Source organism: Hyperolius riggenbachi, chromosome 2 (assembly GCF_040937935.1).
Source record: "Hyperolius riggenbachi isolate aHypRig1 chromosome 2, aHypRig1.pri, whole genome shotgun sequence".
In the NCBI taxonomy this organism is placed as follows: Eukaryota; Metazoa; Chordata; class Amphibia; order Anura; family Hyperoliidae; genus Hyperolius; species Hyperolius riggenbachi.
In genome coordinates this window covers 24742140-24758954 of record NC_090647.1, presented here as the reverse complement: position 1 = coordinate 24758954, position 16815 = coordinate 24742140, and the positions used below count along the sequence as shown (strand labels likewise).

Below are 16815 nucleotides of genomic sequence, written 5' to 3'. Positions count from 1 at the left end.
GTTGGTCACAGTGTGGGGTGTCATCGGTGGTGAGCACGGGGTAAAGCTGGCATAGTGGCATGGACCTCTTGCATAAGGCACTGCCAGGCGTTGGTCACATGCAGTAACTGTGTCACACCCCAGTACAACTAAGTGAGCGTCACTCATGGATGGATGTTTTTACCTTGTATGTGTCAGTTTTTATAAGAAAGCTACATTTTGATACTTATATTTACCACTGCTAAGGCAACAATAAATGCATTATTTATACTTGAGATCCACACATATATGTATAGTCTTGCTATTCTGATTTCTGTATTTATGTCAGATTATTTAATTTTGTATCAAATGAAGATAAGAGATTTACAGACATTCACAGGATGAGGATTTCATGGTACGACTGTTCATGACAGAAATCCAGGGATTTTCTCAGTGACAGATATTCTTATGGCAGGACTGTCCCTGAAAATCACAGATAACTGGCAAGAATTTGTGGGATAATGAGCCAATCACAGTTACCTTCCTGTGATGTCATCAGTAGGCAGATCCCTCACCTCCTCTGGTTCCGCCCAGATATCTTTACACAACCTGTATATACCCATAATGCAGCTTGGAGAGGCTCAGTGAAGGCAGCAGTGAAGGTGTGGAGGAGTCTGATCGGGTCACACAGGGCATAAAAGGAGATTTGCCCTGCCTCATAATCCAGACATATCCTGACTCTATCACTGGGGATCATGTCAGGTACCCGGATCACTTTCCTGTCATGTATCACTGAGCACTGATTATACCCCCCGCACAAACCCCAGGATTTATTATCACCTCCAATCCATGACTGATCTCCCCTCCTGGCTATACTGGGGTAACACATCCCGACTCTCCATACATCTGATCTCCCAACATCCACTTCCCAGTAATGTCGCCCTGAGGAGAATCTCCGGCTGCTCAACACCTGATATTCCTCAAATCTCTTTGGTGTTTCTGGGCGATTCTGGCTTCTGTCTGTCCTGGATGCAGTTTTCCTGTCATCTGATATAAGTAAATTATTAGCAGCTGTGTTTACAGCCAGTGATATGTCTGCATACTTTTGCAGCCCTGATGTTTGCTGTGCAGCCCCAATTTCTGTCCCCCCAGCCTGATGCTGTGTGTATTGTGCGGTGGGGGTGGGTTGGGGGCAGGGCCTGGATAGTTTAGCAGTGATAGGAACTTTGTCCTCTTTACTAGAATGTGGATAGGCCTGTGTGTGTTGTGCAGTGGGGGTGGGTTGGGGGCATGGCCTGGATAGTGTAGCATTGATTGGAACTTTGTCTTCTGTACTAGAATGTGGATAGGCCTGTGTGTGTTGTGTGGTGGGGGTGGGTTGGGGGCGTGGCCCAGGTAGTTTAGCAATGTTGGGAACTTTGTCCTCTGTACTAGAATGTGGATAGGCCTGTGTATTATCTGTATGTTGCTGCACAATTACCCCAGACATGATATCAGACAGTCCTATGTGTAATGTGTGTGAGATGCCGGCCACATCCAGATCCCCTCCATCATTGAGCTGTTTATCGTGTCTCTTTCTGTCCTCCTTGTCACACAAGTCACCTGTGTCTGATTCCTGTAAGACAGCCAGTGGATCAGTCATGTTACACAGCTCCTCAATGTGACGTATCTTCCTGGACAGCTTCTCCTCCTTTATTTCCAGCTGCTGAATTACATCATTGTAGGATTGTGACACTTGCTGTGCCTGCCTAATGATGTCACTCAGGACTCTCTTCTCTAGATTGTCCAGCCGTCTCCTGAGGTCTCTAAACAGGACAGTGACTCTCTTTGTTTCACCATCTGCTTTATCTTGAGCTTTCCTCCTACGTTCCTCCAGACTCTGGACTCTTTTTTTAGCTTCCTTTGTGTCTGCCATCAGTTTCGGCAGATCATTTCTCAGCTTCTTCTTCTTTTTCTCAGAGGCCGCAGCCAGTGTCTCCACCCGGTGTCTTCGGTGATTCTTTGCTGAACAGTAAACACAGATAAAGGCAGCATCCTCAGTGCAGTAATACTCCAGGCTCTTTTTATGTACAGAGCATTTCCTGTTCTGCAGGGAAATGTTGGGGACACATAAGACGTGTTCTGGTGCCTTGCTGTGGACTCTCAGGTGATTATCACACAGAGAAGCTTTACAGTGTAGACAGGACATAACAGCCGGTACAGCAGAGTGAATACAGTAAGTACAGCAGACTCCGGTCTCCTCCTGATCTGGCTGAGTAGACAGGAAACTCTCTGCTATGTTACTCAGAGCAATGTTCCTCAGCAGGGCAGGCCGCTCCATAAGCCCCTCTCTACATTCAGGACAGGAATAACCTCCAGACCCCTCCTGTGTATCCAGCACACGATCAATACAGCCCCGGCAGAAGTTGTGTCCACATCTCAGGGTCACAGGATCTGTAAAAATATCCAGGCAGAGGGTACACTCCAGATCCTTGCTCAGATCAGCAGATGCCATCACTGCAACAGAGGGGCGGGGAAATGAAAGTGAATGTTTCGCAATACAGTATAACCAGCTGCTTAATAATTATGGGGCAGAGCTATTGTGTCAAAGTTATTCAAACAGGAACTTGAAATGAACTATGCTCAGCGGCGGTCAAAATTAAAAAGAAAGTTACAATTTTAGCCTGATAAGTGCTATTTTTCCTACTCTATTATGCTGGGGGCATACCTCTGCAGTTATTCCCCCTACATACACCAAATATACATATGTGCCAATTTGCAGCCCGAGCACTGCTGGTTCACGAGATAAGAGTATAAGAACCTATCTTGTGAACCAGTATTGCTGGTGTAGCACAGTGATTTTTAGGCATATGAAGTTTCACCAAATATCCAGTCTGCAGGTTTGCAAGAGGGTCATACCAACATGCAGGAGCTGCAGAAATGTACACTTGATAAATATAGTGTAAAGTGAATCAGAGACAAAGCACCGTCATGTATTTTACCATATATATCAATGGGAACATGGCAGTAAACCTCCTCCTGATGCTTTCCTGCTATGTATCCTGGTAGCAGGAAAGCAGAGCCACAAGGGGGCAGGCTTGGGCTTGAAAAGACATCACAGAAGACTGACTCAGCTATAATCATTCCGGGGCAAAGCTAGACTGAATGCTCAGTCGGGGATTCTTATCAGAGCTGATAACAGGTAGACTAACCAGTGAAGAGTGAAACAAAGAGCAGAGTAGGTGTTTACTGTCATGTTCCCATTGATATATGGTAAAATACATGAGGGTGCTTCGTCTCTGGTTCTCTTTAATTTGGTCAAAAGCTGTTAACAGAGTGTCAGGACAGGCAAATTAAACCTCTTTTAAAGAGACTCTGAAGTCTCCTAAATGACTTTACTTTTACTTTAAAACTTCTTTAACCTAATTGCCCCTCCTAAAACACTGCATCCCCGCGGCTGTCAACGCCATAAATCACCCCTAATTACCCCCGGAAAAATCCACGACTTTCTTGGTTGTGGATTTTGCTGCTCCGGGAGGCAGAGCTTTCAGCTGCAGCTCTGCCTCCATGTGCGTCAATCAGCGCGTATCTCCGCCTCTCCCCCACCCCTCTCAGTGAAGGAAGGCTGAAAGGGGCGGGGAGAGGCGGCGATCCACATTGATAGAGGCATGTAGAGGCAGAGCTGCAGCTGAAAGCTCTGCCTCTATGCGGAAGGAGCCCGCGATGTCCCCCAGATAATTTGGGGTGATTTATGGCATTGTCAGCCGTGCGGATGCGGAGTTTTAGGAGGGGCAATTAGCTTAAAAAGAGTTTTTAAAGTAAAAACCTCATTTTTAGACTTCAGAGTCTCTTTAAATGTGTCATTAGCTAAAACTGAGGGAAGTGTTAACAGGCTGAATCTTAGCAATGGACTCTTCCAGAAAGCCCCCTGTGTATTGCACCTGTTGGTTTGTTCTCTGAGGTGCAAAGATTGACCGTGGAAGAGGTAGGATCTCTGTCTGTGTTCTCTGAAGCTAAAGTTTATTTATCTGTTGTGAAAAGTTATGATCTATATCCATAATAGTTCTGTAGAATGTAAAGAGGTGTATGTGAGCTTTTTAGCAGCCTGTAGGCCCTGCAGCACATGCTAGGCTGAGTAGATGATGTTAGTTAGAGAGCCATGTGCTCTTCCTGAAATGGCTGCTGTATGAGACATGCAGTGCTTCACATCACCCTGCTGCAATATCTCTGTAAAATGTTTTCTCTTGTTCATTTTTCTGTATGCTTTGGGGTGTGTGTATGTGTGTGTGTACATGTATATTATATCTCCTGTAACATACGGTGACCATACGTCCTGCTTTACCCGGGACGCATCCCGCCTTCGGGGGGCGCTGTCCCAGGCTGCATGAGGTCCAGGGAAAAGTCCCGCTTTCAGCAGCGGGACGTCCCAGCCTCGGGACTCCGGTCACCGTACTTGAACTAGCCGCAGCGTCTCATGGATGCTGCGCTAGTTCATTCCCTGCAGCCCCGCTCCAGCAGCCTGCATTGTCCTCCTTCGGCAGGCACAGGCAGAGCAGGGCTACGGCAAGATGGCGTCCGGAGCCGGAGCCCTGTGCTGGAGACTATTTGTGTCTCCGGTACAGGGCTCCGCCTACGGACGCCATCTTGCCGTAGACCTGCTCTGCCTGAGTGCCTGTGAGCCCGTGGAGCCGCACACACACCAGAGGCCGGTGAGAGGACTTCTGTCAGGTGAGTACATGCTTTTTTTTCCAGGTGAAATGTGCCCCCATTGCGTTTTTGTGCTGACATGTTTGCCCCCATTGCGTTTAATTTGTGCTGACATGTTTGCCCCCATTGTGTTTATCTTGTGCTGACATGTTTGCTCCCATTGCGTTTATCTTGTGCTGACATGTTTGCTCCCATTGCGTTTTTTGTGCTGACATGTTTGCCCGCAGTGCGTTCATTTTGTGCTGACATGTTGCCCACAATGCGTTTATTTTGTGCTGACATGTTGCCCGCAATACGTTTATTTTGTGCTGACATGTTGCCCGCAATACGTTTATTTTGTGCTGACATGTTGCCCATTGCATTTATTTTGTGATCTATGCTGATGACACCCAAATTTATTGTTCTGCCCCAGACCTCTCCACACTACTATCTAAAGTCCCCAAATGTCTATCCGCTGTATCTACATTTATGTCATCCCGCTTCCTTAAACTCAATATGAGCAAAACGGAGATTGTGATATTTCCACCTTCGCTCTCTGTTCCACCTCCTATTATCACAATCAATGTAGAGAACACCCCAATAGCATCAACCCCCAAAGCTCGTTGCCTAGGGGTAACTCTGGACTCTGAGCTCTCCTTTAAACCACATATTAACACTTTAACTACCTCCTGCTACTTCCATCTCAAAAACATCTCCAGAATCCGTCCCTTCCTTTCACAAGAAGCAACTAAAATGCTTGTGCATGCCCTAATCATCTCCCGTCTTGACTACTGCAACACCCTACTCTGTGGTCTACCACAAAAAGCAGACTGGCACCCCTCCAATCCCTACTAAACTCTGCGGCCTGTCTAATCCACCTCTCTTCTAGATCCTCTGAGGCAGCCCCTCCCTGCCAATCCCTCCATTGGTTACCAGTTGCCCAAAGGATCCAGTTTAAACTTCTCACACTTGCATACAAAGCTCTACACAAGCTGTCGCCTCCATACATTTCCTCTTTAATCTCCAGATACCTCCCCGCTCGGACCCTCCGTTCCTCACAGGAGACCCTTTTGTCCTACAGCCTAGTCACCTCCTCTCACTCTCGCATCCAAGACTTCTCACGGGCGGTCCCTCTCCTTTGGAACTCTCTCCCTCAGCCGGTTCGTCATGCCACGAGTCTGGAAACCTTCAAACGTACTCTGAAAACACACCTGTTCAGACAAGCCTATAATTTGCTATAGGCAGCACTGAAGGCACACTGGCTCACCCACTAATCCTGGTGTTTCCTTCCCCTTTGTTTCCTCCCCACTACCCTCTAGATTGTAAGCTCGCAAGGGCAGGGACCTCCTCCTAATGTTTCTCATACTGCTGTAATTTTAACATATGTATATGTACCAACTACATATCAACTATGTATGTATCTGTATTTATTCTATTCAATGTCATGACTGTACAGTGTCTTGTATTTCTTATGTATATTTGTTCCCCATTATTTGTTTGTACTATGTACAGCGCTACGGAAGATGTTGGCGCTATATAAATAAAAAATAATAATAATAATAATAATTTTGTGGTGTCTGGGGTAACTGTTGCTGCATTTATTATTTAATGGTCATAGTTGGCTATGTTTGCTGCTTTGGGGTTACGGTATACTATTAGCATCACACAGTTTCTGCACACCCATGATGCAAAGTCTCGTTTGACCACATCATGGCGTAAACACTGCTTTCTTATGCCTCGCTGTTACATCATTACATTAGTTCCGCCAATAGAATGTCATGGCCACGCCCATTTTTGGTGCAGCGCGCGCAGCAGGTACCACATTTGTTGGCGCAGCAGCACCCCATTTTTCGGCCCCACCCCCTTCCCCCCCGCCGCCCTGTCCCAGGTTGACCTTACAAAAATCTGGTCACTGTATGTAACATCATAGCTCCCAACTGTCCCTCTTTGGGAGCCCTGTCCCTCTTTCCTCCTCATTTGTCCCTCTTTCAGGACTTTGTCCCTCTTTCTATGTAAATATATATATATTTCTCTACTACAAATGTGTTTGATTGACTCTAAACTTTACTCCCAATTTCCCATCTTTTAAATTGATCTATTACTAATTTTAAAATGTTAATATTAAGGAAAATGAACCAGGATAGAAAGGACCAGTGTGGTTTGAATTATGAAACAACATATTTTTCTTATGAAATCATTAAGGTAGGCATGACTAGGATTGTGATGGGGGTGTGATCAGGGGTGTGGCAGGGGCGTGGCTTAAGTGTCCCTCTTTCTCATCTCAAAAAGTTGGGTGGCATGGTAACATGTATGTGGGAATGTAATATAATGACTGCCTGTTATGATATAGGTGGGCTGGTGGCCTGACAGTATCCCAGATAGTGGCAGTGTTTCCCTGTTGTCTTACAGGCTCCAGCCAAGTGCACTGACTCCACCTCAATAAAGCTTTTAAACACAGAAGGCCTGAGTGTCATCGCTTTGAGTCCACTTAGAGGTTATACCTGGAGGAGCTGGTGGCTGAGTGAGTGTGAAAGCTGGAAGTGTCGCAGATGGTGTAAGAAAGAGAGGGTTACATGGGGGGGGGGGGGGGGGGGGGGCTGATATTTTGCACATATGCAAAATGTACAAAGGTCTCACCTCCTTAGGATGTGGCTGTGCTTGGATAACAGCCTGTAGTATCGTTTGTCCCAATTGGTAGCCGGTTGTGGTAGTTGTAAAACCTCAGGAAGCGATAGCTGCTGAATAAGAACGCTGCTCTGTCGCTAGTTTGCTGGCAGCATACAGCATATGCTATGGAAAGCGCTAGACCTGATGAAATGGTGGGAGGACCTCTGTGAAACGTTGTCTGTGAATAAAAGCAATTTACTTTACCTATGATTCAGCGATGTCCGTAGCATATGCTGTATGCTGCCAGCAACCTATCAGCAGTGCAGCGTTCTTATTCAGCAGCTATTGCTCCCTGAGATTTTACAACTTCCACACTCTGTATGCCAGCGACCACTGAGTAGAGCGGACTGCTCCCCATTGGGGCCTCCTTGCAAGCCTGGAATACATGCTGGGGATACCAACACCGCCGCTGCCAGAGGGAAGGATGTCCAGCTCCACCACTGCAGCCTGAGAGCCTAGTCCCCGGCTACCAAGTGGAATAAACGCTATTACAGGCTGTCCAAGCACAGCCACATCCTAAGGAGGTGAGACCTGTCCTGGATAGGGCCCTACGCCATATTTACATAATAGCTGAGAGCGCTTTTTTCTTTTCTTATCTTTGTACTACAGTGGATACAGAGCTGTCCAGCTTAAAGAGAATCTGTACTCTAATATTCTTACACTAAAAAGCATACCATTCTATTCCTTATTTCCTCCTGGGCCCCTCTGTGCTGTTTCTGCCACTCTCTGCTGCAATCCTGGCTTGTAATTAAAGGGGCACTACAGCGAGAAACTGTAAATTTTAAAATATGTGTAAACATATACAAATAAGAAGTACATTTTTTCTAGAGTAAAATGAGCCATAGATTACTTTTCTCCTATGTTGCCGTCACTTACAGTAGGTAGTAGTAATATGAAAGAAGTGACAGGTTTTGGACTAGTCCATCTCTTCATAGGGGATTCTCATGGATTTATTTATTTTCAAAAGCACTTAGGGAACAGCAATTGCTCTGTCCAACTGCCAAAAAACTGTGTAGGGAGCAGGGAAGCTGGCCAGCATCATTGTTTAAATCCTTTTATAAAGAATAAAAGCCTTGCTGAGAATCCCCTATGAAGAGATGGACTAGTCCAAAACCTGTCACTTCTGTCGGATTTCTACTACCTACTGTAAGTAATAGCAACATAGGAGAAAAGTAATTTATGGCTCATTTTACTCTGGAAAAAATGCACTTCTTATTTGTATATGTTTGCACATATTTTAAATTTTACAGTTATTCGCTGTAGTGCCCCTTTAACAGTTTTAGGCAGTGTTTACAAACAAACTAACCAGCTTGTAATAGGCTCACATAAACAGAGTGTGTGAGTCATACAGAGTGTGCAGGGGGCCTGCAGAGGGTGTGTATCGCTTCTATCCAATCACAAGCAGCCCTGCACATTCCACACATTCAAGCCTTAGCCCGACAGACACGACAGAGGAAAGGAGATAAGATTTATTACAGAGACAGTGCAATTAGGAAAAGCTGCACATTAGAACAGGCATAGGAACTTATAGGATAGAAGAACTAAGGCTGAAAAATTTGTTACAGAGTCTCTTTAAAGAGAACCTGAACTGAAAATAAAAAGTCAAAATAACCATACACAGGTCATATATACCTCCTGTATAGTCTAGTCCTCAATCTCTTTCTCCTCTCCTTTGTCCCATTTGTCCACTGTGATCAATGGAATTATCTGTCCTCCATTTTTAAAATGGCCTTACCCCACAACAGCTTAACAAAGATAACATAATTGAACACAAAATGCAGTTTTAAATGATGATTTTTATTATTTAGTGAGAAAAATAACTCAAAACCTACACGGCCCTGTGTGAAAAAGAAATTGCCCCCCGAACCTAATAACTGGTTGGGCCACCCTTAGCAGCAATAACTGCAATCAAGCGTTTGCGATAACTTGCAACAAGTCTTTTACAGCGCTCTGGAGGAATTTTGGCCCACTCATCTTTGCAGAATTGTTGTAATTCAGCTTTATTTGAGGGTTTTCTAGCATGAACCGCCTTTTTAAGGTCATGCCACAACATCTCAATAGGATTCAGGTCAGGACTTTGACTAAGCCACTCCAAAGTCTTCATTTTGTTTTTCTTCAGCCATTCAGAGGTAGATTTGCTGGTGTGTTTTGGGTTATTGTCCTGCTGCAGCACCCAAGATCGCTTCAGCTTGAGTTGACGAACAGATGGCCGGACATTCTCTTTCAGGATTTTTGGGTAGACAGTAGAATTCATGGTTTCATCTATCACAGCAAGCCTTCCAGGTCCTGAAGCAGCAAAACAACCCCAGACCATCACACTACCACCACCATATTTTAATGTTGGTATGATGTTCTTTTGCTGAAATGCTGTGTTACTTCTACGCCAGATGTAACGGGACACGCACCTTCCAAAAAGTTCAACTTTTGTCTCGTCGGTCCACAAGGTATTTTCCCCAAAGTCTTGGCAATCATTGAGATGTTTTTTTTAGCAAAATTGAGACAAGCCTTAATGTTCTTTTTGCTTAAAAGTGGTTTGCGCCTTGGATATCTGCCATGCAGGCTGTTTTTGCCCAGTCTCTTTCTTATGGTGGAGTCGTGAACAATGACCTTAATTGAGGCAAGTGAGGCCTGCAGTTCTTTAGATGTTGTCCTGGGGTCTTTTGTGGCCTCTCCGATGAGTTTTCTCTGCGCTCTTGGAGTAATTTTGGTCAGCCAGCCACTCCTGGGGAGGTTCATCACTGTTCACTGTTCCATGTTTTTGCCATTTGTGGATAATGGCTCTCACTGTGGTTCGCTGGAGTCCCAAAGCTTTAGAAATGGCTTTATAACCTTTACCAGACTGATAGATCTCAATTACACTTTTGTTTTCATTTGTTCCTGAATTTCTTTGGATCTTGGCATGATGTCTAGCTTTTGAGGTGCTTTTGGTCTACTTCTCTGTGTCAGATAGCTCCTATTTAAGTGATTTCTTGATTGAAACAGGTGTGGCAGTAATCAGCCCTGGGGGTGACTACAGAAATTGAACTCAGGTGTGATAAACCACAGTTAAGTTATTTTTTAACAAGGGGGGCAATCACTTTTTCACACAGGGCCATGTAGATTTGGAGGTTTTTTTTCTCACTAAATAATAAAAACCATTATTTAAAACTGCATTTTGTGTTCAATTATGTTATCTTTGACAAATAGTTAACGGTTTTTGATGAGCAGAAACATTTAAGTGTGACAAACATGCAAAAGAATAAGAAATCAGGAAGGGGGCAAATCGTTTTTCACACCACTGTATAACTGACAGCAACTGGTATATTTCAGTTCTGACAAAATATTGTCAGAACTGGAAGGGATCACTGTAAGAAGAAAATGGTGAGCTTCTGAGAGGAACTGAGGGTGAGGTTAGTATGTAATATTCATTTGCAGCTACGTCATGTGCTTAGTTTAAATAATTTTCTTCACTTCAGGTTCCCTTTAACATCACGCCTGATCGCTGCACCTAGGGAGAGTATCCAACTCCTGCCATACACTGCTACTTTCCCTCAAAATGTGGGATGTACAGGGGGTATAACTGCTGAGATACTGGAGGTGATTGCCACTGAGCATGTCATGTGTGTTAGTGAGGCAGCTCTTGGGCAGCACAATCAGACACTACACTGTAGCCAGTGACACAGTGATGAATGTCTGTTTGACATTAGTGATGTCCGGTTCATGAGTGATTGGTTCATTTGAGCCGGTTCTTTCCTGTGAGTTGAGTGATCCAACTCATCACACTGAACCAAATCAGTTCAGTGGATGATTCAGGAACTGCAGCTGCACAGGGTCCTTTTCCACTGCAAAATGCAAAACTTGACCAATTTTGATGTATGTTTTTTATGCGTTTGCGTTTTTGACCAATTTTGATGTGCGTTTTTTTTGTGTGCGGTTTTTTATTCGTTTGCATAAAAAAGATACTAGTGGTTAAATCAATACAAAACACAAAGGGCTTGATTCACAAAGCGGTGCTAACTGTTAGCATGCCCGTGAAAAGCCCCTTAGCACGTCTAAAAGATGTTTTTGTGCGCAAAACGCATCGCGCGCAAAGTTATGCGCGCAAAGTTTTGCGCACGCACTGCTTAGAGCACGGTACTTAGCACGCGATCTGATTCAGAAAACCGGTGCTAACCTACTTAGCTCCCTGGTTAGCGCGCCTAAAGACTTTAGACGTGCTAAGTAGGTTAGCACCGCTTTGTGAATCAAGCCCAAAATGTTTTTCATGCGTTCCTATACTTTACATTGAAGAGCAAAGCGCATCATAATCGCACACACATGCATTAACGTTTTTGGTTTTTTTTTTAATCGGAAGGCAGCAGTGGAAAAGGCCACCCAGGATTATTATTTTAAACAGGCTGCACTTAAAGAGACTCTGAAGCGAGTCTTAAAGCATGTAATTACAGTAAAGCACTATAGGTAATGCTAAACCACCGCATCCCCGCGGCAAAACGAGGGGCTTATACCCCCTAAATCCCCTCTCCTAACTCCGGGGAGAGCTTCCTGATGAGGCGGAGCTTAGCCCAGTAGCTCTGCCTCTCAGCACGTCAATCCCCGCTGATCGCCGCCTCTCCCCGCCCCTCTCAGTCTTCCTTCCCAGAGAGGGGCGGGGAGAGGCGGAGATCCGTGGGCAGATTGACGCACATAGAGGAAGAGCTGCAGCTCATAGCTCTGCCTCCTACAGCAGCAAAATCCACAACCAAGAAAGACGTGGATATTGCAGGGGGGATTTGCAGGGTATAAACCCCTCGTTTTGCCGCGGAAATGCGGCGGTTTCGCACTATCTATAGTGCTTTACAGTAATAATATGATTTAGGCTCGCTTCAGAGTCTCTTTAAGAATCAGCAAACGCATGCGTTTTGCGTTTTTGGCAAAAACGCAGCTAGTGGGAAAGGGCCCTGTACACACACAGCTGAAGGAGAAGAAGCCAGGAGGAGGAATAATAGATGCCTGGGCCAATTAGCAGGGGAGGGGAGTGACTAGCAATGAGTTACTGCTAGCCACACCCTCCCCAGTGAAATGAATCAAATGATTCAGTTCATGATCCAGTTATTTTTAATGAACTGAATCGAATGAATCGATTCATTGAAAAGAGTCGGACTTTCCATCACTATTTGACATTAGCTGGGTCAGTGCTGTGTCTGCTCTGCTGCATATTTAGTTCTAAAAACAGCACTGAATAGGGCAGCAGTATAATACGTTTGACATGAATAGAAATGAATTTCTGTTTTTTATGCTGGAAAATGCTTCTGTTTGCTAAGGTTATCCAACACTTTTATTAGCATTCGTTTGGTGCTGGAAATTCTAAAAATTGCAAGTCTACCCAACTACTTCTGCTCATTGCCAGATTTATTTTATAATAGTAGCATACCTCCCAGCTTTTTAAGATGAGAAAGAGGGACATTTAAGCCACACCCCCAACCACGCCCCATCACACCCCTAGTTACGCATACCATACAGATTTCATATGAAAAAATATGTTGTTTTATAGTTCATATCACACTGTTCCTTTCTATCCTGGTTCATTTTCCTTCATATTTACATTTTACAATTAGAACTATATCAATTTAAAGGATGGGAATAAAGTTTAGAGTCAATCAAACACATTTTTTAGTAGAGAAATACATATATTTACATAGAAAGAGGGACAAATGAGGAGGAAAGAGGGACATAGGTACAGGGCTCCCAAAGAGGGACTGTCCCTCCAAAAGAAGGACAGTTGGGACCTATGATGTTAGGATTGCATCACTGGCATGCTTTGGACTGGGCTGGGGATCACCATGCCTAGGGAGCAATGAAATGGAGTTCAGAAAAGCTCATTAGAAGATGTCCGTAACATCGGTGACCCAAGCAGGGTTGCTGGTATCTGCACCTCTCGCGTTCACACTCCTGTGGCTGGGAGCTTCTGCACTTGGGCCGGCGATGTTACAGGAACTGATAGACTTCTAGGGGCTGGAAGAAGCCCCAGGTAATTAAAGCTGAACTTTTTATTTCACCTCAGATATCCTTTAACTATGCAGTGTCCATACTTGTGACCATAATGCAGGATACGGACGGCGTTCTCCATTACCCACAGCTCCATTCAGCTACAATTTGTACCGTTGTAGGCCCAGACCGAAGGAAGAAATCTTTGCCCTGTATGCACAGTTCAGTTTTCACATACTGTGAGTGCGCGCACCATGTTTTAGAAAATAGCTTCCAATTGTCCCTCTTTTGGAGGGACAGTCCCTCTTTGGGAGCCCTGTCCCTCTGTCCCTCTTTCCTCCTCACTTGTCCCTCTTTCAGGACTTTGTCCCTCTTTCTATGTAAATATATATATTTCTCTACTAAAAAATGTTTTTGACTCTAAACTTTAATCCCATCCTTTAAAGAAAACCTGTAACAAAAACCTCCCATGGAGGGTACTTACCTCAGGTGGGGGAAGCCTCCGGATCCTATCAAGGCTTCCACCGTCCTCCTGTGTCCCACGGCAGTCTCGCTGTGCCCCTCCGAACAGCGGGTAATGTAAATATTTACCTTCCCGGCTCCACCGCAGGCGCAGTATCGGCTCTCCGCTCGGAGATAAGCGGAAATAGCTGAGCGCTTTCAGGTTGCTCTACTGGGCAGGTGCAAGTTTCCTGCCCCTGCATAGTAGGAAAGCGGACCGGATGGAGGTCGGCTATTTCCACCTATCTCCGTGCTGAGAGCCACAACAGCGCCACCCGCTGGAGCCAGGGAAGGTAAATAAATTCAGCTAGTTGTCAGGCTTGTCGAGCCAGGATTGTCGGAGACTTCGCAGCAGCTACAGCGGAGTGGGAAGCCTCATTGGGACCTTGAGGCTTCCCCCTCCCGAGGTGAGTACCCCCCAGGGGAACTTTTTTTTGTTACAGGTTCTCTTTATATTGATGTATTACTAATTTTATAATGTTAATAAGAAGGATAATGAAGAAGGATAGAAAGGACCAGTGTGGTTTGAATTTTAAAACAACATATTTTTCTTATGAAATCTTTATGGTATGCGTGACTAGGGATGTGACGGGGCGTGATCAGGGGTGTGGCAGGGGCGTTACTTAAGTGTCCCTCTTTCTCATCTCAAAAAGTTGAGAGGAATGCTCTAGAAGTCACAGTATTCTGAATAAATTGCCCGTACACATTATGCAAACTGAACTGTGCATGCACGGCAGACTTCTACTAGTTCAAGCACCCCGACCCCCTAGTCTAGACCAAATTGCAGCTAAATGGAGTTGTGGGGGATGGGGAGAGGAGGACACGGTATGTGTCCATATTGCATTTTAGACAAAAAGTATGGACACTGCTTAATTACAATTACCTAGGATTTCATTAAAAGGAAATCTAAAGTATATAAAAAAAACAGTTGAACTTACCTTGGGCTTCTAGCAGCCCCCACAGTCATCCTGTGCCCACGCCGTCCTTTCGGGATGATCCCCATCAAAGCTGGCTGGCCACGCACCTCATTGCATCCCCATACACAGCAGCATTGTGCGCGTGCTCAGTGCGGGAGAATCGATTCTGCCCATGTGCAGAATGCTCCTGTGATGACCATCCAGCTTTGAGGGGGTTACCGCTGCTGACTGGAGGGTTCTGGAGCTAAGGGGCATGCGCAGGATGACTGCAGGGAGCTGCAAGAAGCCCCAGGTAAATTAAACTGCATGTTTCACTTAAAGAACCCTTGAAAGGATACCAGAGCCGAAAGGAATTGAAAAAAACGGGGGGAGCAGACATGTATGGGAATCTGTCCTCATGTCCACCCCCTTCCATTGTCTCACCTAATTGCCCCCTTGCAGCCTCTTCTGAGTCGGCGAGTCGTGCAGCCGTGCCCTAGCCTAACTGCACACGTCCTTCATGCGCTACCACAGGCACGAGTGCACTGAAAAAGCAGGTTGTTTATTCACTAGAAATGTGAACAAAACATCGCCATGACATCCAAGAGTCTCCAGGATGTAACTATAGCTCAATTGTATTCATAGCTCTTTGCTGCATACAGATGGATGAAGGTCTCCTTTAGACACAGATTATGCCTTCATTGCAGCCTAATCTGCCCACACAACGGACAGTCGCCATTTCGAATGGATCAACCGTTCTTTGTCAAGTAATAGCATTTGTCAAGTGATAGACGTGCTATCACTTGACAAAGAACGGTTGATCCGTTCGAAACGGCGACTGTCCATTGTGTTGGCAGATGATTGGGCTGCAATGAAGGCATAACCTATGTCTGAAGGAGACCTTCCTCCATCTGTATGTAGCAAAGAGCTATAAATACAATTGAGCTGCTATAGTTACATCCTGGAGACTCTTGGATGTCATGGCGATGTTTGGTTCACAATTCTAGTGAATAAACAACCTGCTTTTTTAAGAAACGGCCGGTGCTGGTCATCATTCTTTTGTGGATCACGTCAAGTCTGTGCCAGCCACACGGACTAGACCTGGCACACCCATTGGAGCAAGAAAGGTGGGCTGTCTGAGAAGTACGAACAGTGCACTGAGCATGTGCATGTCGCGACTACGTTGTGCATTGCTCCTAGACATAGATGCATGATCTAGGACTTGCGCAGCCGGGCCAGTGCCTGCGCACTACTTTGCAACTGCGACTCACTCACTGACCCAGTCGCACAGAAGAGGCTGCAGAGGGGCATTTAGGTGGCAAAGAAGGGAGACGCTTATAGCTCTGGTATCTTTTAAAGTGTACCTGAGATGGTAAACTGGGCCTTATTTATACTTACCTGGGGTTTCATCCAGCCCCATGAGGAATGTGGCCTCCCTTGCTGTCCTCTTCGGCCCCTCTATTCTGCCGCTTTGACTCCTGGTAATCCAGTCAGTCGGCACCAGTCGTTGGCTTCTGCGCATGCGCGTGGTACCGCTGCGCAGGCACAGAATGATCCCGTCTGTGGGAGCACAAGGGGTGCGTGCGGTCCATCTGCATGTGCACAGAGGAGTGCAGCTGAACGGAATACTGGGAGGCATAACAAAAGAAAGAGGATGATAAGGGAGGCCACAGCACTCATAGGAATCTCTTTTCCTTTGATGCATTACGTGCTGATGGGGATGGAGGAAGCCCCAGGTAACTATAAATACACATAATTTCAACATCTCAGCTAAGAATAAGCCTCATTAAGATATATCTAAAAAAATATATATAATATAATAAACCTTCAAAGAAAATCCCACCCACCCATGATCAGTACATACCTTTTTTGTAAGAGTCTGGCTGTGCAGTGCTGTGCTGTCTCTGGGTCCTGTCTGTCTGCGTCGTCACTCCACTCAGTGACTCACTTGCATGCCTCTCCTGGCTGTTTGCTGATCTCCGTATCTCCTCCTCCAATCAGCCCCAGCGCAGTGTGAGAAAATGAGGAGGAGACATGGGGAGGGGGCGGGGCTGAGCTGTTGATGGACAGCAAGGAAACAAGAACTAGAAACCATCAGCTCAGGGAGGCGGGACAAGGAGGACAGAGCCTGGAGAGGGCTGTGTGGTGTTACCAGGGTAATGTGACATACACCAAACGACACAAG

At 45.5% G+C, this 16815-nt stretch overlaps 1 protein-coding gene across 1 annotated transcript; it reads right to left on the bottom strand.

Annotated features, from left to right (window-relative positions):
- Positions 1–254: 254 nt before the first annotated feature.
- Positions 255–16543, bottom strand: LOC137542760 (E3 ubiquitin/ISG15 ligase TRIM25-like). Its single transcript, XM_068264631.1, has 2 exons — positions 16495–16543; positions 255–2454 (listed from the first exon to the last, which is right to left on the bottom strand). Exon 2 carries the CDS (start codon positions 2450–2452, stop codon positions 530–532), a length of 1923 nt encoding a protein of 640 aa, XP_068120732.1. The 5' UTR covers positions 2453–2454; positions 16495–16543; the 3' UTR covers positions 255–529.
- Positions 16544–16815: the final 272 nt, after the last annotated feature.